Genomic DNA, 25,266 nt, shown 5'->3' with positions numbered 1-25,266 from the left:
TCGGAATTGTGGGTAGACTGCAGCTTACCCCACACTTTGTAACATGTCAAGATATGCTGAACTGAAGCGTTAACTTATGTGGCAGTTGGCGATTGCAACATTATCGATTCAGGCAATGAAGAAGTATTCCCATTTTTATGCTGCGCCAGCCGGTTTCCACTCCCGATCGGACCGTATACGGTAAGTGCAGGTCGGCTGGTTTTGGAGTAAATGTACTAGCCGTGAGCAGCCATCAAAGCGCGTTTTTCGTAGCTGTTTGTTGTTTGAATTTCTCGGCTTTTATATCTGCTTTTTCCCGCAGAAAGACGGCAGGCCGCAATTAACTAGTTACGTGTAGATTACGGTTCCTTTCGAAAACCTGTTTTGCCCTCCACCGACGATGGTGGCGTTGCGTTGAAGCGATGATAAGACCCGAATGTCTGGTGCCATTGAACCAGTTTATGGGTGTGGCTCATTTTAAATGTTTGTTTTCACTCGTTACAGTGTTTCGGGATGTAATTCACCTGGAGATAAACTCGTTAAAATCGCTACCATATTGACGTCAATATTTCACCCATGCCCCAGTTGCTCATTTCACGGTTCGATTAAATTGCTTTTTCGATTTTCCCGGGTCGTACGCATACTGTTCCTGAAAGGTATACAAATTGCCTTTCTGCACTCGAGGCTTTCTTCAAATAGCTCCGTCTTCCTAGCTTCAGCCAGTTCTGTCGCTATAAATAGTGCCCTTTGGGAAAAGCGGAATAATGCCACGGGATAAATCATGTGTCACTGTCGGGTCGGTTTCTCTCGAGGCATGTTTATGCCGGAATTCATCCCGTTTTGTTTCACTTCACTCGTTCCATCATGTCACTAAATGCATCGGGAACTCGAACTCAGTTTCACACGATCGTATCATGGAAAGAGAGCGAGATAAACTACGATGTGTTGTTACGAAAATAGGTTGGAAGCAGTCAGCAACGTTAGTAAATAGTTACCCAGCAATGCTGCAGTGTACTTGTAATTAGACACATTGCAATTCCAAAAATAGTGCTGGTAGTTGGAATTTAAATGTAAGGGCGAAAATTCCAGACTCCAAAAATAAACGTTATCTTCGTGCCGTATGCCTTACTTATTACGATCGTGGCAAATCGGATAGTGTAGCTCAGACGATCGAATTAAACTACGTATAATATAATTGAATACACGGAAAGAAATTCAATCTCCAAAATGAAAAAATGACTCATGATTCTAAAACTCTAGCTTACGTTTTATGAAAATACACCATAAATAAATAATCGCGAACTTATTGCAATATAACACAACACTATATACAGCGCTGCACACTAATTCTCCCGTAGGAGAGCTGGAGAAAGCTGACCTAGGAGTTTTTGAGCGAAGATCGAGTTCGGAATAGACCAGTGGGGTGCTATCCCTATCTTAACGAACGGTGTTTGACAGTCGACTTAACGAAGGGCGCTATTGCAGGAAAAGCGCCCGTCTGACAGGTAAATTTGCTGCAAACCTTATCGAGATGTGCTGAGATGTTGGCAACAAAAACATGGCACCCATCGCAAGCCCCTGGAATAGACCCATCAACCACGAGCTGTATCATGTATGCAATATTGACAAAGCAAAGGTAATACAATGTGACAGGCTGCGATGGGATGAGCATGTAGCCAAGATGCCCGAAAAAAGAATAGCCAAAACTATTTTCCACAAAGAACCAGGAAGAGACCGTAAACTCCGGGGCAAATCTCGCACCCGGTGCATGTGCACTGTCGAGGATGACAGGTCATTGCAAAAAATTTCACATTACCAATACATAAAATAAAACCCAATCGTTCTAAGAATAAAAGACCCCTTCTTCAAAAGGCTGAGCGGTTGTTCTCTTCAAGACTGCAAAAACCACTTCAAAATAACGAAACATACATAAACAAAAACAAGCACCTTCACAAAACCAATACGGTCTAATTCTATTACCTTAGCACACTGTCCTCTCTCATCCACCTCGTGCTGCCCATTTCTTATCACAAAAAAACGTATCAAAATACTGCAGGCAATTGATACCGTTCTTGTTGAGCTGGGCATAAAAAGAAATGTAAACACTCGGCCCGAATCCTTATCGGATGCACTTGCCCTCCGGTTAAACGAAGTAAACGTATCAATTTTCAAGTGTTCAAGCTTAAAGTGTCGTGACAAATGATCGCCGATGTGTTTACACAACGAACTGATAACTTCGTACCTAATACGTTTAGTCTGGAAAGGCAGTCTAGAAATTAATTTAAAATCCTCGGCGATAAGGTTCCCCATGTCTAGCGAATAGGTAAATAAGAAACCTTTTTTTGTTTTGCCTACGACAGCGTGTATTTAAAACGTACACAAGATTAGAGTTAAAAAAACAAACGAGGCCTCCGATCAAATCCATTTCAAGTTTTTTGATCAGTTTTATAGCAAAGCCTCAGTTTTATAACGTTTAGAAATAGGCCCAAACTTTTGCATCTAATGTATACTGTTGCATTCGATGCAAAAGTTCGGTACGCTATCAAGCTGAACGAAAAACTTGAAACCAATTTAATCGGAGTCCACGTTTGTTTTTTTAATTCTAATCTTGTGTACGTAAATACAAGCTGTCGTAGGCACAACAAAAAATTGTTTTTTATTTTTATAAGAATAGGTATTCTTTGTCAATTGGACCGTTCTATCTTACAAGCAAAACAACCAAATATTTATTATTATTTTCATTTTCATTGATCATTTCATTCTCTTCGGAATTTCCATAATTTGTTCTTTACCATTTTAAGCAATAATCAAATCCGTTCCAACTGTTTTTCACAAACGTATTTTTCTTTTGTTTTTTTTTTCAGCCGAAAGTGACTTGGTAACGTTCGCTCAGATCAAAACTCATCACCGTACAAAGTACCACATCGACACCAGCCTGTTCACCGCGGAGACGCGCTCGGAAACGCTACAAGAACTGTACGATGCAGCTGCCAAAACCCCAGTGTCTGCGATGGCCGAAATGGACCGGCTTACCGGACAGTACGGTACCGGTCGGCGCAGCTCGGATGCATTCCTGTGTACCCCGGTGCTGGGAAAAACACGCCGGAAGCTTCGCGCCAAAGTGGACATGGATATTGAAACGAGACTGGTAGGTTCATTTGCCCGCGGGTACGATGACCGAACGATAAATGAGATAAACACGGTAGCCAAACGGACATTCGCCACAATAGGCGAAAGCCATAATGTACAACAGCCAAAATGCAATTTTGCCTTTTCTTTCAGAACTATCTGTCTTTTCTGATAGATGGCAGTAAATAACTTATGGCTGATTCAACTCTGTTTAGGTTGTTTTCTTAGATCTACTTACTTCCCTAGTCCTGACTGACTGCTTTCCCTAATCCACGCATTGACTTGGATTGACTTATTTAGTACCGTAAAAATTTTTAGGGGCATATCAAAAAGCATATGCCTCGGGTACTTTTTCAAAAGGACGTAACTTAACCGATATGTTATGACTATTATACCAACATTTTTACTTTCGTAAAAATGCTAATCCATCCTTTTTACGTTAAAAGCTCAATTCAACCTATTTACACGTAAATTCATTTTGAAGTGTAGGGTGATAAGTCAGGGCTGACCGGCGGTGCCAGACAAAATAGGTTGAATAATCGGGAGATAAAGTTTAACGTTTTAGTTACACCACACATCACACATATACATATACATATACCAACATTAGTTACACATCACACCGGACGATAACAGCACAGAACAGAAGTGAAATTTAAAATCCAAACACGTACATGCTACTTTGTGCAGATACTAGCGAACCTGGCGGGGGTGAGTCACTTTTTACCACGAAAAAACCTTCCGAAAGCGCACGAAAGTATATGAAAGCTGATATGCGATTGACGAATTTGAGTAAACACTGTAAACACTAAACCAAAACGAAAACAAATGTCAGATGCGGTACATTTCACAAAAAAATTCAGTAAATTTAATTTTTAACTAGTTTTCGATTGAAAACTTTACTAAATTTTATCTAACTTTCGCTAGATGTACGATGGGAGTCTCCCCAAGCAGTGCCTGTAGCTCGTGATTCATACGCCTCCGTCACTCTCCGCTTTCAGTTTGTAATCCGCCAAATATCGTCCGCAGCACTTTCCGCTCAAACACGGCAAGGGTGCGTATGTCCTCCGTAAGCAGCGTCATGGCTTCAAGTCCATAAAGAACTACCGGTCTAATAATGGTTTTGTACATTGTTAGCTTCGTGCGGCGGCGTATGCTTCCTGATCGTAGCGTTTTACGAAGGGCAAAGTAGACCCGATTTCCCGCTTGGATGCGCCGCTGGATCTCCTTACTAGTGTTGTTGTCCGCGGTCACCAGCGATCCCAAATACACGAACTCCGCTACCACTTCTAGTTCGTCGCCGTCAACGGTTACCGTCCGTGGGACGCGCGCGTTTGTTTCCTTTGAGCCTCTTCCTTTCATGTATTTGGTCTTCGACGCATTTATTTTTAGCCCAATTCTCCTAGACTCCGCTTTCAGTCTGGCGTAGATTGCCTCCGCCGTCGCAAAGTTCCTGGCAATGATATCGAAGTCATCTGCAAAGCCTTGAAGTTGGCTACTCCTGGTGAAAATCGTGCCTCTCGTTTCGATGCCCGCTCGTCGGATCACCCCCTCAAGAGCGATGTTGAACAGCATGCAGGATAGACCGTCACCTTGTCTCAACCCTCGCCGCGTCACGAAGGGACTCGAGAGTGTCCCAGAGATGCGTACGAAACACATCACTCGATCCAATGTAGCTCTGATCAGTCGCGTAAGTTTGTCCGGAAAACCGTATTCGTGCATTATCTGCCATAGCCTGTCTCGATCGACTGTATCATATACTGCTTTGAAATCAATAAAGATGTGATGCGTGGGCACGTTGTACTCCCGACATTTCTGCAAGATCTGTCGGATAGTAAAAATTTGGTCCGCAGTTGCGCGAGCCCCCATGAAACCCGCCTGATAATTTCCTACGAAACATTGTGCTATCGGTGACAGCCGGTGTAACAGGATCTGGGAGACTACCTTGTAGGCGGCGTTTACCAGCGTAATACCACGATAGTTGCAGCAGTCTAGCCGATCACCCTTTTTGTAGATGGGACAAACCACTCCTTTCATCCATTCCTCCGGTAGTTTTCCTCCTCCCAAATCCTCGAAATAGCCCAGTGTAGAGCCTTTGCTAGCGTTTCTCCGCCATGTTTATAAAGCTCTGCCGGTAGGCGGTCCTTCCCAGCGGCTTTATTGGTCTTCAGCAGCCTGATTTCTCGTTTGACTTCTTGGAGATCAGGTGCTAGGACATTACTATCTTCCATGGGCGCTCCTAGGTTAATTTCCGTTCCGCCTCCTTCTGCGACTTCGCCATTGAGGTGTTCATCGAAAAACAGCTTCCACCCTTCGACCACCTCGCGCTCGTTTGTAATTAGATTCCCTCCCTCGTTCCTACACATGTCAGGTTTCGGTGTGTAGCCCTTCCGAGTTTGGTTCACCTTCTCATAAAACTTGCGCGTGTCATTAGCTCGGAATAGTTGCTCTAATTCTTCACGATCTCTGTCCTCCTTTTGGCGCTTTTTCCTCCTCAGGATCGTGGTCAACTGGTTCCTAGCTCGTCGGTATTTGGTCAGGTTCTCTCTAGTGGCAATACTTAGATAATTTTCCAAGCATTTTTTTTCTCCTCCACCGCTTGTTGGCATTCCCCATCAAACCAATCATTTTGTGTACTCCGAGGCTCAATACCTAGTGCCTCTCCGATGGCCGAGCGTATTCTGCCCCAACCGTCTTCGAGGTTTGAAGCACCTAACTCCTCGGAAGAAGGCAGTGCCTCATTCAGTACTCGCGCGTAGTTCTCGGCGGCTTGTGGGGTATCTAGCTGCCTGATGTTCAGCCGAGGAGGGCGGCTTTGACGTGTCCGGTATACGGTGGACAGCCTTGAGCGCACATGTACTGCTACTAGGTTATGGTCAGAATCAATATCCGCACCCCGACGGGAGCGAACGTTCGTGATGTTAGAGAAAAAGCGGCTTTCTATGAGAACGTGGTCAATTTGGTCATTGTACGTTGGTCAGGCGATCTCCAGGTGGCTTTGTGGATATCCTTGCGCGGAAAAGGGTGCTTCGGATCACCAGGCCTCGGGAAGTTGCGAAGTTTATACATCGTTGGCCGTTATCGTTTGTGTCGGTGTGCAGGCTATGGGGTCCTACCACCGGTCTATACATCTCTTCCCTAACGACCTGGGCGTTCATATCCCCGATGACGATTTTGATGTCCCGTGACGAGCAGCTGTCGTACGTTGCCTCCAGCCTCGCGTAGAACGCTTCTTTCTCATCGTCGGGTCTACCTTCGTGCGGGCAGTGCACGTTAATGATGCTATAATTGAAGAAACGGCCCTTTATCCTCAATACATACATTCTCTCGTTGATCGCTTTCCAATCTATCACGCGATCCTGCATTTCGCCCAGCATTACAAAGCCCGTTCCTAGTTCGCTGGTAGCGCCACCGCTCTGGTAAAACTGGGCCTTTCCGCCACGGATCTTCCATACCTTCTCTCCTTTGCGACAGATTTCCTGCAGAGCTACGATGCCGAGTTTGCGGGGTTCCAGCTGTTCAATCAGCACCCGCTCGCAACCTGCGAAATTTAGCGATCTGCAGTTCCAAGTCCCGAGTCTCCATTCGTCGTCCTTGTTCCGTCGCCTAGGTCGATGCCGAATATTCCGCTCCGAATATGCTTGAATGTTGTTAGTTTAAATTTAATTTAGGTGTGTAGCCGTACTGGGGCAACACTACCGAGTCTCGCGATGGGGCTGCCATCTTATAGTGCCGAGACTCACTATACCTCCTTCCCGGTTAGTATACGACCTTAGTTTCCACCGGGGTTGGTTACCCGATCTCCGCTAAGGTTGCTTGTATTCCGGCTGGTACCACGAGGAGGTCGGGATCGGAGTTGCTGGATAAGAGGCTAACGACCACTATGGGGTCTATATTCCGCATTATCCAGCCGTTTACCAACCTGTTTCACTACATTAAGAAACTTAAAAAAGTGAATTTTTTTCCGATTCTTCAAGCAAACCGTCAACTTTCTCACCGTTCGGCTAGTTCCAATGAGCACCACCGTTAGCGCATAAGTTTCTATCGAATAGGTCAATAGGTAGCGAGTGTTCTGCTTATATTGCTGTTATTCGCTTCTGTGCGAAAACCTTCCCAAAAAGCAAAAAAAAAACTGTTGCTAGTTTTGATCGCCGAATCGTTCGGACTTCCACTTCTGTTCTGTGATAACAGGTTAAATTCTCTAATCCGAAAAAATCCGTTGATTAATATTGCTGTTGCACTTGAAAACCGTAGTAATCGACGTGCGACATCAGTGCGACATGAATAAATGTTATTTGTGTGTCGCAAATATGTCGCAAGCAGTGCGCTATAAAGCACCTCAGTACGTGAGTACAGCGAACTACTAGCGGCGTACTTGTGACGTAGGGCCCTATTCTGTAAGTCGCGTCGAGTAAGTCAAACGCGACGCAATTTTGTCGAGTAACACGACTGAATCCATCGCTAAAAAGCTAGTGACTAAATGGTTAGCAAGTGACGCATGAGCTTGCTTTGTTTTGTGCATTGAGTCGTTATGCTGCCCGTCCTCCCCGTATTCGACACTCGACAATGACTGAGTCGAGTTGTGTTGCTCGATGTGACTTGCAGAATAGGACCTATGCAGAAGAAAATCGAATGTCGATTACTACGCTTTATAACTACAACAGCAATAGTAAACAAACCATTTTCCTATGCTAGTCCAGCAAGAAATAACTCTCACTCGGTTTGTTTACACAACTCAATTGTTAGTCGAGAGTTTTCTACTCAGACCGGGTTCGGGTGCAGAAAGACCACTTACTTACTTACTTAATTGGCCTAACGTCTTATGACAAGGCCTGCGCAGTATAATTTCTCCATCTGTTTCGGTCCATGGCAACTGATCTTCAGTTCCGCGGGCACCCAGTGCTCGCCAGATCTCGCTCCACCTGGTCTTGCCACCTCGCTCGCTGTGCCCCTCTTCGTCTTGTTCCTACCGGATTTGATGCGAAAACCATTTTTGCAGGATAGTTGTCCGGCATTCTAGCAACATGTCCTGCCCAACGTATCCGTCCAGCTTTAACCACTTTCTGAATACTTGGTTCGCCGTAGAGACGCGCGAGCTCGTGGTTCATTCTTCGCCTCCATACACCGTTCTCTTGCACTCCGCCAAAGATGGTTCTTAGCACCCGCCGTTCGAAAACTCCGAGTGCTCGTAGGTCCTCTTCTAGCAATGTCCACGTTTCGTGCCCGTAGAGGACAACCGGTCTAATTAGCGTTTTGTACAGTGTGCACTTTGTACGGGGGCTCAGATTGTTCGACCGCAAGCGTTTGTGGAGTCCGTAGTAGGCCCGACTTCCGCTGATAATACGTCTTTTAATCTCACGGCTGGTATTGTTGTCCTCTGTTGCCAGCGAGCCAAGGTATACGAACTCGTCGACTACCTCGAACTCATCCCCGTCGATTACCACGGTGCTGCCCAAGCGAGCCCTGTCGCGCTCGGTCCCGCCCGCCAGCATATACTTCGTTTTAGACGTTTTTATCTGCAATCCAATCTTCTCTGCTTCGCGTTTCAGTCTGGTGTACTGATCTTCCACCGCCTCAAATGATCTGCCGACAGCATCCACGTCGTCAGCAAAGCAGATAAATTGACTGGATTTATTGAAAATCGTGCCCCGCATTTCGATCGCCGCTCGCCTTATAACACCTTCAAGCGCAATGTTTAATAGCAGGCAGGAAAGACCATCTCCTTGTCGAAGTCCCCTGCGAGATTCGAATGGGTCCGACAATCCACCCGAGATTCTCACACAGCACTGGATCCCATCCATCGTAGCCATGATAAGTCTAGTAAGCTTACCCGGAAAGCCGTTTTCGTCCAAAATTTTCCATAGCTCTTGTCGGTTTACGCTATCATATGCGGCTTTGAAATCGATGAACAGGTGGTGCGTGGGGACTCGGAATTCGCGGCACTTCTGGAGAATCTGCCGCAGGGTGAAGATTTGGTCTGTTGTAGACCGACCCTCCATGAAGCCGGCCTGGTAACTTCCCACAAATCTATTGGCTATTGGCGATAGTCGATGAAAGAGGACTTGGGACAGGCATTCAGGATAGTGATGGCTCGGTAGTTCTCACAATCCAGCTTATCACCTTTCTTGTAGATAGGGCAGATAACCCCGTCTTTCCACTCCTCCGGTAGTCGTTCCGTTTCCCAAATCTTGACAATCAGTTGATGCAGACAGCCGGCCAACTTGTCCGGGCCCATTTTAATAAGTTCCGCTCCAATGCCATCCTTTCCCGCTGCTTTGTTGTTCTTCAGCCGCTGGATGGCTTCTTTAACTTCCCTTATCGATGGGGGTGGCACATCTTCGTCGCTTGCTGCACCAATGTGGTCACTTCCTCCGCTATCATGGTCTTCCGCCTGCACGCCATTCAGGTGTTCATCGTAGTGCTGCTTCCACCTTTCGATCACCGCACGGTCATCAGTCAAGATACCTCCATCTTTATCTCTGCACATTTCGGCCCGCGGCACGAAGCCTTTGCGAGATCCGTTGAGTTTCTGATAGAACTTCCGTGCGTCGTGAAAGCGGTACAGCTGTTCGAGTTCTTCGCACTCCTTCTCCTCTTGGTGGCGCTTCTTTTCCTTGAAGAGTCGGGTTTGCTGCCTCCGCTTCTGTTTGTATCGCTCCACATTCTGACGGGTGGCTCTACACAGCATTTGTACCCGCGCTGCGTTCTTCTCATCTAATATCTGCTGGCATTCCTCGTCACACCATTCGTTACGTCGATTCGGTGCCACACTGCCTAGGACGTTCTCCGCTACGCTGTTAATGGCTGTTTTCACGACATTCCAACAGTCTTCAAGAGGGGCTTCATTCAGCTCTCCCTCTTCCGGCAGCGCGGTTTCGAGAGATAACGCGTAGCTTTCGGCGACCTCTGGTTGCTTCAGTCGCGCTAGATTATACCAGACCAGAAAGACCAGACATCAGTGAATAACTTTCGAGTCTACATTAGTTTTTGTTTCATAAATAAACTTTGTTGTTTACTGTTGTGAAAATGTCAAATTTTGTGGTAACCAATCGGCTGGTAGTTTCATTTTCTGTGTTCTTTTGAAGAAAGCGCAAAAAATGCTTGTGAATGGGTGCGCGACATTTGGCATACGGATATTAGGCATAATGGACGATAGGCATAATAGATGATAGACATAATGGACGGTAGGCATAATGGCATAATTTGCGAAACTTCACTTTCCTATGAATACGCACTAGAGCCAATCACAATCACAATACAATGATAACCCAGGCCGCCCATTTCACAGAAACTCATTTGGCATAATGCTGTGTGGCATAACATCCCAAAAAACAATTCTAAAGCCCCTTGGTTTTACTTGAATTTTATAAAAGTTTTGTTGCGGTATTAATCATTACAATAAGTCTTTTAGTTTTATAGAACTATTGAAACGGTAATGCCCTGACCAATTAGATTTATTGCTGCTATGTTGAAGAATCAATCAGTAATGTTTTAAAATAAATAAATTCCTAACCTTAGAAAAGTAATTTGCACCCACAATAGTAAGCCAAATATATCAACATGCAATAATTATTATCATTAACGCTGTTCATATAATTACACGTGGTCCTGCTACACAACTATAACTTTGTGAAAGTAGGTGGCCAAAGTTTTTTTCTCATCCCGAGAAACACAACGCAATAAAAGAACTGAATCGTGTACCCGGTAGTTACGCAACGATACCGCACAAAACAGGAAAGTCGCCCAAATTACCCCCTGGTATGCTCTGCGTGCAAAATTGGGCTCATGCTGATGAAATTACAAAAATTACGTTAATTTATCTTTGCTCAACGGTTATTTTTCGTTCATACCGACGGGACCGACGCAAGACGTTTCGCTAGCAGGTTCTTTTATTGCCCTCGTAGACTAGCCGCACAAGAAACGTTGTGAAGCACAAACCGTGAAACGTAGTGGCTTGATTCTAGTTTGTGCTAAGAAACATAATAATTGCAGGCAGTTTCACCGTTCACGAAGAAAAATCTAACACAAATTTCATTAGTGATTCTTCATTGATTATATTAAGTTATTTAGGAAAAATTTAAAAAAATAATAAATTGTTGACTATTTGAGTCAACGATTTTGATCAAAAGCGCATCTTTATACGATATACTATGCAACTGAGATATTATGATAATATTTCCCACACAGCTGCCTGCTAAAGAGAGCCATATAGTACTGCCATATGGTACATTTGACTATCATGTTCATTATTCACAGGTGTGCGATTTTCTCATAAATTATCTTCTAATGTGAATATATTTTGTGCTCACCTCCAAGGAAAACTTGAATCTTCATTTGTGCAAAACATCTCGAAAATGTTCCTACATAACCTCAATATGAGCACATCCAACTTTTTACTCATACGTTAAATAACAAGCAGTTGATAAAAAACTAATGAAGAGTAAACAGATTTATTTATCATAAGTCTGGAAGACTTATTTGTTTTAAAAGTTAATTTAAACACACTCTTTCTATCTATACAGGTTATAACAAAACATATATAATTGATCCAAAAAATAATAAATTAATCTGAAATTGGCAGGCTAAACACGATTTGACTCGGCCTAGTGTCATAACCTATGTTTATGTGCGTGAGAACTACAGTTAAATTTACAGCACTTTTACAGTTATATTTACAGCATTTTTAAAAGGCCAAACCTTACGCTACTAGACAATGAATAAACAAACAAACAAACTATTGAGTAGGGCGGCCCCAAGTGCGACGTTTGAAGTTGCAATTAATGTTGAAGGGATAAATATAAAGAAGCACAACAATAAAATCGGCACCAACTTAACTGGTGCTGAAATAAATTTGATATTGATGCAGTAACTCAATATCTTTGCATTCAACTATAAATCATATGGAGTAATAGTGTTATGCAAAATAAATTCTTCATTTTTCTGATGAAGTGCCGAGTGCCCCACTACTGGGCAAAAGGTAGAAGTTAGAATCCATGAAAATAGTACAGCAATAGCTAACAAAATCCTACTGATGATATCGTATTTGCCGTATAATGAAATATTACATCAATATCATTGAATCACACTTTGACCTCCCGCACTTTTGCTCCACCTTACTCTATATATAGTTCGGCGGATAGAAAACCAGGCAAATTGGCATCCCTATTTTTTGGAATTATATTTGGCAACATGGAGAAATGAGCAAGTTTTTACGGAAAATAATCTCTAGCGGGTACTGAAAATGAATATTTCTATGAAAATAAAATGTCTTACATTTTGGATCATGAAAAAACGATTGGCTCTGCTTTTGACGTTAAAATTGGCTCCCAATTTTGTGTCCGTTTATATATATTTGTTTGATTTCTCCTCATCAGAATGTAAATATCGTCTTTATAAGCAAATGATGTCATGTTGATTATGTCATTTAAGTCATTTTTGATTTATACGTCGTGCAATTTAGCGGGGTTCAAATTAAAAAGTGTTCAGATTAAAAACGGTCAAACACTCAAAACAATCGGCACGCCAAGTTTACGTGAAAACATAGGTAATTCTCATCCACCGTACTTTACATGTAGAGTAAGGAGGGGTAAAAGTGCGATTCAATGATTTATCGGTGCAAATTCCGAGTGAATTGACTACATTGGCAGGAATGGGTGACTACTTTGACAGCTTGAATCTAACGTAAACTTTGAATGCTTACGAAGCATAGTTGCTGAGTTATGTGCAAATGTTATTTTAGGGCGGTTTTGATGTAATTTTTCATTATACGGCAAATACGATATCAACAGGAGGATATTACTTGTCGAAAATTTGTAGCAGCGTTTTACATCACTCACATATCTGTTTTGAAAATACGGTGAAAAGAATTCATAATGAATTTATAAAGAATTTATACAAAATATATTTCGCTTTTTTCCAATATTATCAAACCCCGTCAAGCGCCTAGCGGGGTAAAAGTGGGATTCACGGACGGGGCAAAAGTGCGATTCTTGGACGAGGCAAAAATGTATAGCTAATTATATACAGCTTTAGGTACTATAGTACAGATATTAGAAATGGAAGATCTGCAGAAAACTGCGTGCTTTACAGATGTTGGCCGAAGGAAAACAATGTTTTTTCCGCCGATGAAACAAAAAACAAACGTTTGGAAAAGTTTCGATCTGACAGGGGCTGCAATACACCAGTGCAAAATGGGAAAGGTGCGAATTGAGAATATTCCTTACCGAAACATAACGCAGATTGAAGATAATATGGCTTTATTAGCTACTGCTGTGCTAATTTCATGGATTCGAGCTATGCACTTTTGCCCCGTTAGTGGGGTAAAAGTGCGAATCGGCACTTGATCAGAAAAATGAAAAATTTATTTCACATAACACTATTATTCCAGACGATTTATAGTTGAATGTGAAGACATTCAGTTACTGCATTACTATAAAATATATTTTGTTGTTTTCCTTCTTTACATCTCAAGAAAATTGATGACAACTTCAAACATCGCACTTATGCCCCGCCCTACTCTAATGTTCTCGTGAATTGTTGGTAACTTGTACTCATACTAACTGGTTACGTGCGATCCCGGTAAATTTTACCAACGTTCCTATTAACTAGCACCTGAATTTCATGTAAGGTACTATACAAAAGTTTACATGATTTTTACGTGGATGAGACATGTCGATTTTTTAGAGTGAACGAATTTGTTTATTTAGTTCTGCATTCACACTTCTCAAGTAGCAGCTACTCTTTAATATTTATGCGGGTGACTCAAAACATGCAAAATGTTTAGTTCAGGTTTGGGCATTTGTTTCCCATCAGAGAATTTCGTATTCACACCCGCGAACGTGACCAGAATAGGATTAAGTCAATGAAAAGCCGTAATGGAATACTAAACAGACATAAGTCAAAACATCAATCCTATTAGTAGTACAATTTCACTTACGGTCCAGACTCAAACTTGCAGCAAACATTAGGTAATTCAGTTGTCTCAGCTGAAACCCGCCTATAGTGGGGTGCCTACTAGATTGAAGACGATTTTATTCATTAAATTTGAATTACGAAACGTAATAAGCCAAAATATTTGCATAAAATTAATGCACACATAGTATTTAACAGAAGATTTTCATTGCATGCATAATGACTCTTAAGACCTGGCCTGAAACCTATATGGCGGTCACTATTCAATCGCTAACTAATTACAGTGTTGATCCGAGCAAATGTGCGCTTATAGGCTCAAATGAACCTACCTCCTAGCGCCTTCAAAGCACAACGAATCAAACTATCATCGCCACAGCTCCATCGAAGGAAGAATTATTATGTCATAATCCTCTCGTCAGTCCTAGCCACCGCGCCCTTAACGAGGGATTATTAAATGTAACTAATGTTTCGTTCCTCTCTCTCTCTCACATACGTATTTCTTCTTTGTTGCAGCCTTCAGCGGTCGAGGACTTGAGGAAGTGGACCTCGATCGAAGCTATCGGTGACGTAACAGTTCCTCCGGATTGTACCGCACGGCTCGCCGGCAACAGTTCAGCGGTTTCGGGCAACATTTCGCAAAATGTTTCACCTTCCTACCAGGCTGCCAGTATCAGTGCATCGTTTGATGAAACCGACGATATCATCGTGGTGGACAGTAGCTCCCGAGGCTTAGGTCGTGAACAGGACACACCGCTCGATCACAGGTTACCCTCACCGGAGGAACAGTGTCAGATGATCGCGCTAAAGTATATATTTAAAGTCGCTTTGTGCCACCATAGATGCGGTAACAGTTTTATTCTTTCTTGCAGATTCCCTGCGGAAACCATTAGAGTGGACATCTCCGGACGGAGGTTCGATAGGATGTGTGCAACTCGGAAGTCTTTGCTACACTTTGTATCTGCATCGGACCAGGCGGACATGAATGCTATACAACAGGATGGAACCGACGGTGATACACTACGAAGGCGGTCCAGACCACGACGACCACGAGGAAAACGACGAAATACGATCGCTGGAACGGACCAGAAGGAAATCGCCGAGGTGGTTAACAACGGGTAAGTCAAAATGTCGTTTTCGGTCTCTTTCAATCGGTGCACAAAACCGAATCAAATTTGCTTTATATTCAACCAAGAGCACGATGTGAGATCGTTATTATGTCACAGTTAAAGTCGATTTCAATGCGTACTTCATGTGGCCTTTTCGTTTGTGGAATTAAATTAAAACCGTATTGAAATTCGCGCTGTTTGCCACCGTTGCGTACCATTATCATCGCGATCATAGAATTTTAGCCGTTTTTCAACTGTCGCTAGCAACGCAATTGTTGAACTGCATGGCGGATATGTGACTGTTGTGTGTGTTAATTTCATGCGTGTAAATGTTACTCCTTTTAAACATATTTAATTCATCCACTTGATTAATGTTTTAACGTGTTGATTGTTGCATGTACTTGAGACCCGGTTTTTCCCTGTTACATTTGAAAGAAAACTTTAATGCATCCACATTGTCACATAACGTTGTAAATTTTGTTTTTCAAACTCCAGTATTTCGAATGCTTTGCCAAGCAGTGTTCAGTGAATGGGTTGGTATTGATTTAAATTATGGCCAATTTCTCGATTGTAGATTTTGTCCTCCAAATGGTGTCATACATTTTCATTGCAGTGTATTATTTAGCAGCCGGTTTACCAGAGCAGCGCATGTTTATTTTTGAAGTAGTTACAGTATAGACTTTATCGCCTATTGATATATCTTTAAAAAAATTGTCCCGAAATAACAAACCGATTCGTTTATGAAATGAAATCAAACTCGCAAAATTAGCAGGAAAAAGGATTTAAAATATTCTCGAACAGTTTTATCTGATATCTGTTTTTATTTCATTGTTGTCAACTAACGGTGAACGTAGACCTCAACTCGTTTTCATATTATTTGAAGCTTGAAGTTCCAGATTGTCTTTATATCATTCACCTTTTTTTGTGATTTTGTATGAATGTGTGATGTGTGATGCTTTCAATCTGATGGGTATTCGATTGTTTGATTTTCATGTTACAAGTTTGAAAGATGTTATAGCTCAGTTGATTACTATTAGGTATTGTTTTAAATATTGAATTTTAACTAAAAAAAATAAAATTATCAAAGTGTACATTCCGAAGGATTGTATTTGTGATTATACCAGTTTGTGGAAATTTGTAGGTTTTCACTTAATATTTAATTGTGTGTCGTTATTCCAGGGCAAAATCACAGCACCCGAGTGCAATTATAGAACAGTTATCAGATAAGGGACTCCAGCACCTTTTGATAACATTCACCCACCTAACTCATATGAGTAAAATAATTAGTTCTAATTGTACGATAACTTGTAAACCAAAAAAATTAAAGGAATCCAACGCCCATTTTGGAATGAATTAAATGCACGTAATTTTGTGATTGATTAGTTTTGACAATGCATGATATCGACCGTAAATTTATAAAAATCAATTTTTTCTCTATCGAAATCAATACGTAGTAAAGGTGCCAATATATTGTCTTAAGAGAGGATTAAGTTTGAAACGTTCAAAACCTAACCACTTTTTGTGATGATCGTAGTTTTAGGTCTTCATTTTATTTCCATAAATTCGTCGTCATCGTTTCCAAAATGTTTGAAAAACAGATAGATCGGATTTTTACACAATGAAGCGTTTTACCTGCAACAATTAAAATTTGGCAAATGTGTGTAAAGTGTAGACCAATTAAATTCCATTCAATTAGTATAAAATACAGGAAAATATTTAGCTGAATTTCTGGTTGATCGATTCCATATTATCGGACCTTTCATTAAACTCCCACCATCAGATTCTGTCGGATGTCTTAAAGTTCTCGCTTCCAAAAGATTTTGAGGCCCATTTTCTAGTGGTCTCAGAAGTCGCTAGTCACTTTCGACCTGGTCGAGCCATCTTGCACGTTGAGCCCCTCTGTTCCTGGTGCCGGTGGGGTTATTGAAGAGAACGGGTTTTGTCGCACTGTCGTTCGGCATCCTTAGGACGTGTCCGGCACACCGTAGGCTACCGACTTTCGTCAGATGTACGATGGGAATCTCTCCAAGTAGTGCCTGTAGCTCGTGATTCATACGCTCCCGACACTCTTCGCTTTCAGTTTGTACTTCACCAAATATCATCCACAGCACTTTTCGATTGTACACGGTAAGGGCGCGTACGTCCTCCGTGGCAGCGTCATAGTTTTAAGTCCATAAAGAACTACACGTCTGATAATATTTTGTACATTATCAACTTCGTACGGCAGTGTATCGTATGCTTCTTGATCGTAGTGTTTTGCGAGGGACAAAGCAGGCTCCCGCTTCCCACTTGAATGCACCGCTGGATCTTCTTACTAGTGTCGTTGTCCGTAGTCACCAGCGATCCCTCGAATTCATCTACCACTTCTAGTTCATCCAACGGCTACCATCCGTGGAAGTCGCGCGTTCGTTTCCTTTAGGCGTCTTCCTTTCATGTATTTAGTCTTCTACGTATTTATTTTTAGCACAACCTTCCGAGACCGCGCTTTCAGTATGGCGTAGATACGGCCGCCGAACACCATCTGCAAAGTCTAGGAATTGCCTACCCTTGGTAAAAATCGTGCCTTTTGTTTCGATGCCCGCTCGTTGGATCACTCCCTCAAGATCGATGCTGGACAACATGTAGAATAAGCCGTCACCTTTTCTCCACCCTTGCTACATCTCGAAGGGACTCGAGAGTGTCGCCTAGAAGCGAAACACAAAACACATCACTCGTTCACTCTAATTGGTCGCGTTTCTTTATCTAGAAAACCGTGTTTGTGCATTATCGGTTATGGCTGGTCTTGATCGACTGTATCGTATGCTGCTTTGAAATTAATGAAGATGTGATCTGAGCATGTTGTACTCCCAACATTTCTGCAAGATCTGTCGGATGCTGAAAATTTGGTCCGTTGTGACACAAGTTCCTGTGAAGCCTGGCCAATAATTCCCTATGAAACCTTGTGCTATCAGTGACAGCAAGTGTAACAGAATCTCGGAGAGTGCCTTGATAGGCGGCGTTTACCAGAGTTATGGCGCGATAATTGCAGCAGTCGAGCCGAGCACCCTTTTTGTAGATAGGATAAACTACTCCCTTCATTCATTCCTCCGGTTGTTTCTCCACTTCCCAAATCATGGAAATTACCCAATATAGAGCCGTTGCCAGTGTTACTCGGCCTTGATTATAAAGTTCTGCCGGTAGGTGGTCCTTACCAGCCGCTTTGTTGGTCTTCAGCAACCCGATTTAGCGTTCTCGACTTCTTGGAGGCCAGGTGCTGGGACATTACTATCTTCCATGGGCATTCCTAGGTGTTCATCGAAGAACTGTTTCCACCTGTCGACCACCTCGCGCTCGTTTGTGATTAAATAATCTCCCTCGTCCCTCACATGTCAGGTAAGGGTAAGGGTAGCCCTTACAAGAGTGGTTCACCTTCTCATAAACTTGCGCGTGTTATTAGCTCGAAATAGTTGTTCTAATTCTTCACGATCTCTGTCCTCCTTTTTGGGTCTACTTTAGTGTTCGCTTAACGATAGCACAGTATGTCTCGAGTGAGTGGAGCTTTGCCGCATCGAGAGGCTCGAACCTGCACTTTGTTGGCGACATACCACTCCATGGCCTTTATTCCGTAACTGCAGGATTCCAAATCCGGCCAAACCAGCACGGAGCAAACGAGTTGCAGACGTTTTAACGACACTTCTGCTTGACGGTTCCAGTTGCAATGAAAGATATTTTCAAATTTCTTCGAAATTCTTCAGTAATTTTCCACTATTACTCATGCTTTTTTTCAACTCCATAGTTTGCTACTCATGATGATCTTGAATGCGACCTACTGTTGCTTTATCATTTAACTCGGTCTGCATTCAACTCGGTTACATACATATTTTTTCGAAGATTTCTAAGTAAGTCCCTTAAATACCTATATTTCAATAGCAAATGTAGCTAATTTTGCAGTCTTTTACTTCTTACTTCTACCAGCAGAGAGACTGGATGGCTCTTGCCGTATCAAGAACTCCTCTCCACTGTACTCGGTCCTAGGCTTCTTGTCACGACTTCGTTGAGCATTTCGATGCACGCAAGTCGGCTTCAACCTGGTTGAGCACCTAGCACGTTGGGCCCCTCTATTCCTGGTGCCGGTGGGATTCTAAAAGAGAACTTTTCCCAACTTTCGCCAGGTATACGATAAGAATCTCTCCTCCTGGTAGTGCCTGTAACTCGTTGTTCCGTTTGCTCCCCGCCAAAAATAATACACAACAAGTGCCTTGCAGAGGGAAACAGTGGGATCGACGTCCAGCTTGAATGCGTCGTTGAATCTCCTTACTCATTGTCGGTGGTAACTAGAGATTCCAAATATACGAAGTCATCAACCACTTCCAGTTCTTCGCCGTCAATAGTGACTGTCCGTTGAAGGAACGTTGATTCCTTTGGAGGCTCTTCCTACCCTATATTTGGTTTTCGACGCATTGATTTATAACCCAATCCTCTTAGCCTCCATTTTTAGTCTGGCGTAGATTGCCTCTGCCATCCCAAGGTTTCTAGTAATAATGTCCAGGTCGTCTGCGAAGGCTAGGAGTTGGCTACTATTGCTGGATATCGTTCTTCTCGGTTCAATGCCCACTTGCCGAATCACACCTTAAATGGCGATGTTGAATTACATACAGAACTATCCATCCCCTTGCCGCAACCCGCCATCTCAAATCGATTGTACCATTCCCTAATCTGTGTGAGAAACCCACACCCAGTGAGAAACCCAGTTGCACAATACCGTTTCGAAATGTCCCATGTTCGACATGTAGCGTTAGCGTGCCAGTAAAGTACGTCTGGCAATATTTCTAAAGGATATTTTTCTTCGGGCTATGTCTGTTTGTCTGCTCGAAAAACAAAAGCAGCATGCTATTATTGGTGGTATCTGCGTGTTAGTCCCGGGACTTAATGGCCGATGTGTTGGTTTATATTTTATCCTATAGCATATTTTAGTCATTCTGCTCATATTAGTATTACCTCTAGTAGACGAATTTGCCAATACTCAAGCTTCATTTTCTGCTATGTTCGAATGCTGTGTGATTTATTGATTCAATTTATTATTAACGGGAAATTAGCAGTCATTGACTTTTCGTCGAAACGCCCAATTTCAGAAGCAGTTTTTGGTCACGAAACAGGGGTTCCGTGTTGTATTCACTGCATTCTTTTTGCCAATCTGAACACAGCGATTATATTTTCATAAACAGAAATTTTGTTTCGAACCAAAAAACTGCTTTTGAAATGTACAAAACCAATACGACTAATTTCACCTTAAGGCACGCAAATTTGCTTAATGTAGATGCAAGTAGATTTACATATCAGAGGATTGTGCGCACGAGTGTATGTTGTGCATGTGACTGGAGTGCGTATGTGTATGCATGTGTGTGGAGACAGGCGAATTGGAAATTCACGTCAAATTTAGGGCTTTTTACAAGTAGAGTCACCAATGAAAATGTACGATCCATTTGGCAAAAGACAAATTATTAAAATAATATTTTAACACAACCTTAAACATTTCACGAATCCAGTTACCATAGAATTCACAGTTATTTTTTCTAGTATAGTGCACACAACATCCAACACTCGCAGACTATCGTAATACTGGGGTCATTTGCTAATCACTGCCACCCTTTTAATCTCTCTCCCGCAGGGAAGAAGCCACTATCTCCTCTACTATCTGTACTAACCTGGTGCCTCGTAGCAAATCAAGCGACATACTTAAGAAAGAATCCACATCCCCTTCAGCAGACAACACCTCCAAAAACACGATCAAATCGTCACATTTCAACTCCCTCAAACAGTGGGGCCGGAATCGACTACGCATGATCAACCGCGACGGAAAGGATAAAGTTCAGGACATTGATGACTTCAATATCTCTGATACGACTAGAAACAGCAAACGCAAAGTGTCCGACAAAGATGCAAAACTTTCGCATGAACGAAAGCCTTCCTATTCTTCGTCGGAACGAAGTATTACCGTGGCCTCCAACGCGACCGGGGTCGGTAGCAGCATGCCAGCGTCGATCAATCCGGTGAAACTCCGCGAATCGTCCTCGATTCGCCGCCAGCGACGTACTGCGCTTGGCAATAAAGACGAACCGCACTCGTCTAGTGGAAATTGGAGCGCAAGCTCGGAATCGGGACGAACATCGATCGGTAGCGAAATAACCACTACAACACAGCCGAAATCAAGTGCCTCTAGTACATCGTTGAATCATAATCATCACACCATTTCAAGTGGACCACCGAGCTCTATCATTAGTCGGCGTAGATTCCTTAATACGTCTGCCTCCAGTAGTGTGACAAGTGAAGGTACTGCAACACCTGATTTACAGATGTATGATTACCATGACGAAGGCGGGGAAACAAGCTCTGTTTACTCGTGCGACACTGAAGGATATTATACGTCCTTCCACGTGGATTCCGGCTTGAAGACTTTAAAAGAAGAAGAACCGGCCACCCCTTTGCATTCGACGACCGCTTTATCGAGCACGACTTCTTTCGAAAGCTCTGGCAATCAAACTGTTATTTCACCGGAAAATGAATACGAGTTGTTTGGAAAGGGATCGACATCAACCACTACTAGCTCGGCAGGAACGATTTGTACCGTATTGGCCGATGGCCAGCGAAATTCCATCAACGGACCGGCAGTGCCGGAACGAAAGAGCTCGTTGACGAAGCTCAATCGTAGCAACAGTTCCGCCAGTAACGGGACACTGGAGCGAAGTTATTCCAGCAGCACTGTCGGTAGCACATTAGAAAGAACCGGCACCATTAAAAGAAATGGACACTTGCTGCAGAAAGAAGTGGCTGCCTTGATACATCAGGAGGAAGAAACAAAAAAGAATCGAATCGAATCACCGGACAGTGGCAATAACACGAGTTCGTCTCCTATTGATTCGAATGCCAACTCTAGTCCAACCCAACGTATCAGAAGTTGTTCAGAATTCGAATATTCGGAGTCGTCTGATTTGGAATGCGTTGATCGTATCGAAAGAATTCGCGAAAAGACAACTATCAACACAAGCCGAATACCGTCAATGTGTATAATTACGCCCACTAACAGTGACGACGAAAATGGTTCCTTGAAAAGAAGAAAGGAAAAAACTAACGATACATCACACAGTGAATCGTTCGATTCCAAAAAAGATTCCAGTAGCTCTAGAAAAAACAGCCTTCTGCCGTTGAACAGCATGTTTGGTAAACTGAGAGGTGTGTTGAAAAAATCTCCTAGCAAGGATAGTACCCTAGCGGAAAACGTAAACAGTGACCCAATTTACGACATCACCGGAGAGTACGTGCGAATTGCCGACGTAAAAAGTAGTAAAAAGAATCCCCACGCTGGCGTTTACTATTCGAACGATGTGGTAAAACGCAACCTGGCCACCGTCCTCTCGGGCAATCTGAACGAAGAAACCGAGTACGTATCGTTGAATGAACTACCATGCAACATACGCTGCGAGAGTAAAGTTCTCTCTGGCGAGGCGCAAAACACCCCTCGCGGAAGCGGAAAAACGAATGCTGCTAGCAAAACAGAAGGGGACGCGCATCAAGGGGAAGCGAACGATAGTGCTACGAAACGGGGTGCACGCGTGAAATTGGATGCGCACGGGAAGGTCATCTACAGTTCGGATAGTCTGAAGAGGAGAAAAGGTGCGCACACGACCTTCGCGCCGGGTCCATTCGTTAAAGATGTAAATACACCATCCTCCAGTGGCACCGCCATAGCCGACATTCCCACGCCAACCACGACGAGTGAAGCAGCACCAACATCCGTATCCGCGAATATTGGCAAAAATGTGGTTGCATCTCCTCTACTGAGTGGTGGTCTGACAAACAGAAAATCGATTGTAGTAAAACCAGTGGTATCGCAAGCTGCACTGAAAACGAAAGCAATTGTAAACGATAACGTCAAAAAGAGTAGCAGCAGCCATCCGGCAGCCTCGCGAATGGCCCCGGTTGTTACCATTCTGCCGAACAACGCAGTCCCACAGGGAACCGAAAAATCATCCACAACAACCTCGCACATTATGTCGTCTGGTGTTTTGAAAGGTGCATACGTTAATGTACAGGAAACAAATTCTCCGCCTGCAAGACCGCCCCATCCGGTAAACTACCCGGAACCATTAGCAGCCCTCCATCAGCAAACAGGTAAGCCTAAAATTTTGAAAGTGAACGTATCTAGAACAGTAGGTACCTCGCCAAAAGCTAGAAACGTAATATTCCCTCCCTCACGCCACCCATTGCACGGGTCACCATTCTCGTTCAAGACGAAAAATTCTACCACTCGCAGCATGCACGAATCTCATCTCAGCAAACGTAATGAGGACATTGACCTAAATAGCAACAACGCCACTGTGAAACGTAGGGATAGCTATAGAACTGCAAATTCGCTTAAAATCGATACCGACGCGCATTCATACGTTTTCAAAGAATCGGCCATAAATAAATGTGCTGCGCCATTGCTGTCTCTCGTGAAAAACGAGGTCAATTCTTCGGTTGATAAATTTTCTAGACCGCTGGATTCTAGCAGTGATAAAGATGATGGCTACGAAGAAATCAGTGATGTCGACTTCGACGAAGACAGCAAATCTATCGCTCGTTCATTCGAGCGGTTATTAAACTTGTCCGATGAGGTGTTTGGGTTACAAAAGCCAGACTCCAATCAGAGTGGCCGCCAGCTTACGGACAGTAGCTTAGTAGTCGAGCTGGAAAGCAAACCACTGTCGTGCGATGATACCGACGACCAGCTGGAAACCGTTTTGCGCGATCTAATGCCAACGACGCCAACCGGCAACGGTGGCCCTGGGTTTGTGTTTCCCCTGACACCCAGCAAGCTGACCGTTCCGAGCGACGGCTTCCAGCATAGGGCTAGAGTTTTGAGCTTCAGTGCAACGACGCACGACAACTCGACGGATATTTGGTAGATTTTTCTGACGAGTGTTTATTGCAACAAACTTTTCAATTGGCTTCGCAAATACAGGCGAGTTGAATCGTTTGTTTGATTTTCCCGAAATATTTTCAACCCCAACCAAAAAGGGGTTTGTGGAACCAACCTTTTTCCAGAAATTGAGAGGAGATTTAGGAATCCCCAAAGATTCAAAATTGTCAAAAAGTCATGAAAATTGACTTATATCAAATGGCGCTTGTGGAGTTTCTCAAAGAAACGATTCAGTTATTCGTTGAAAAGTGTCTACATTGCAAAGTTGAGTGGTTGCATGTTTACATTACTAATACCTGGCAGTAACAGTTACAGATACTGACCGTATCTAGATTTACGAATTGATAAGAGTGCCATGCTCCACTTATTTTATTTAAAATAAAGGCCTTGTTTAGCGTTGGGGCTAACAGAAGTAAATGAATCCTTTAAAGAAATTTTCCTTTTTTAATGAAAGGGGAGATATTCAATATTTTCGTAAGCAGTGAGTTAACAAACAATATCGGCAGTAAAATTTATAAGAAGAATTAAACTTTTTAGATTGACAACTAATTTATTGAAATCATAGTGACTTCATATTTATGTTATCGAACAAGGGACTGCATTTTATGCCCATGCATGCATTTTATTTTTAAATACAAAAATCGGATTTAAAGTAAATGGAAAAACCTCCTTGTTTTTACACCTTTATTTATGCTTACACTGATAATAAAACTTGGTTTATAGTACGAAAACGAGCGTTTGTTTTACGAATTCTTTCGTTGTTTTCTACCACGAAGTAGATTCGTAAAATCAATCCTGAATGTTTTGTACATAGTAACAAAGCTATATTCGTACGAATTATTGCATTTTACAAAACGGTTCGTAGATTTTACGAATGCATGAAAAGGCGGTCGGATAAAAATATTACTAGATTTCACTATTTTCCGATAGGTGTCAGTATGCTACATTATCGACACCTATCGAAAAATAGTGAAATCTTTATTATCTCTGAAAAAAGACTGATTTTATACGGAATCGAACGCCCGTTTGTCATACTTCTCTACGAACAGCCGACGACGCCGCATACCACAGAACCACAGCTACTGCATACCAAGAAGGTCATAATTGCGCAAGTCTATTTTCTCTTCATACAATCTTCGCATCCCGTTTTCGTCGATAATGATGCCAGACAACAACCGTGCATCAAATGGGTCTTGATGCAAG

The 25,266-nt window shown here is 42.9% G+C and overlaps 1 protein-coding gene across 1 annotated transcript in view; it reads left to right on the top strand.

Moving 5' to 3' along the window:
• Positions 1-25,266, top strand: part of LOC128733088 (uncharacterized) — an 89,486-nt gene that overhangs the window by 53,775 nt on the left and 10,445 nt on the right. Inside the window, exons 2-5 of the mRNA XM_053826693.1 lie at positions 2,844-3,127; positions 14,533-14,825; positions 14,889-15,134; positions 20,773-23,273. Coding sequence (XP_053682668.1) covers positions 2,844-3,127; positions 14,533-14,825; positions 14,889-15,134; positions 20,773-23,273 — 3,324 coding nt within the window. The remainder of the gene's footprint in view (positions 1-2,843; positions 3,128-14,532; positions 14,826-14,888; positions 15,135-20,772; positions 23,274-25,266) is intronic.

Source organism: Sabethes cyaneus, chromosome 1 (genome assembly GCF_943734655.1).
Source record: "Sabethes cyaneus chromosome 1, idSabCyanKW18_F2, whole genome shotgun sequence".
In the NCBI taxonomy this organism is placed as follows: Eukaryota; Metazoa; Arthropoda; class Insecta; order Diptera; family Culicidae; genus Sabethes; species Sabethes cyaneus.
This window is presented reverse-complemented; position numbering and strand designations above follow the sequence as displayed.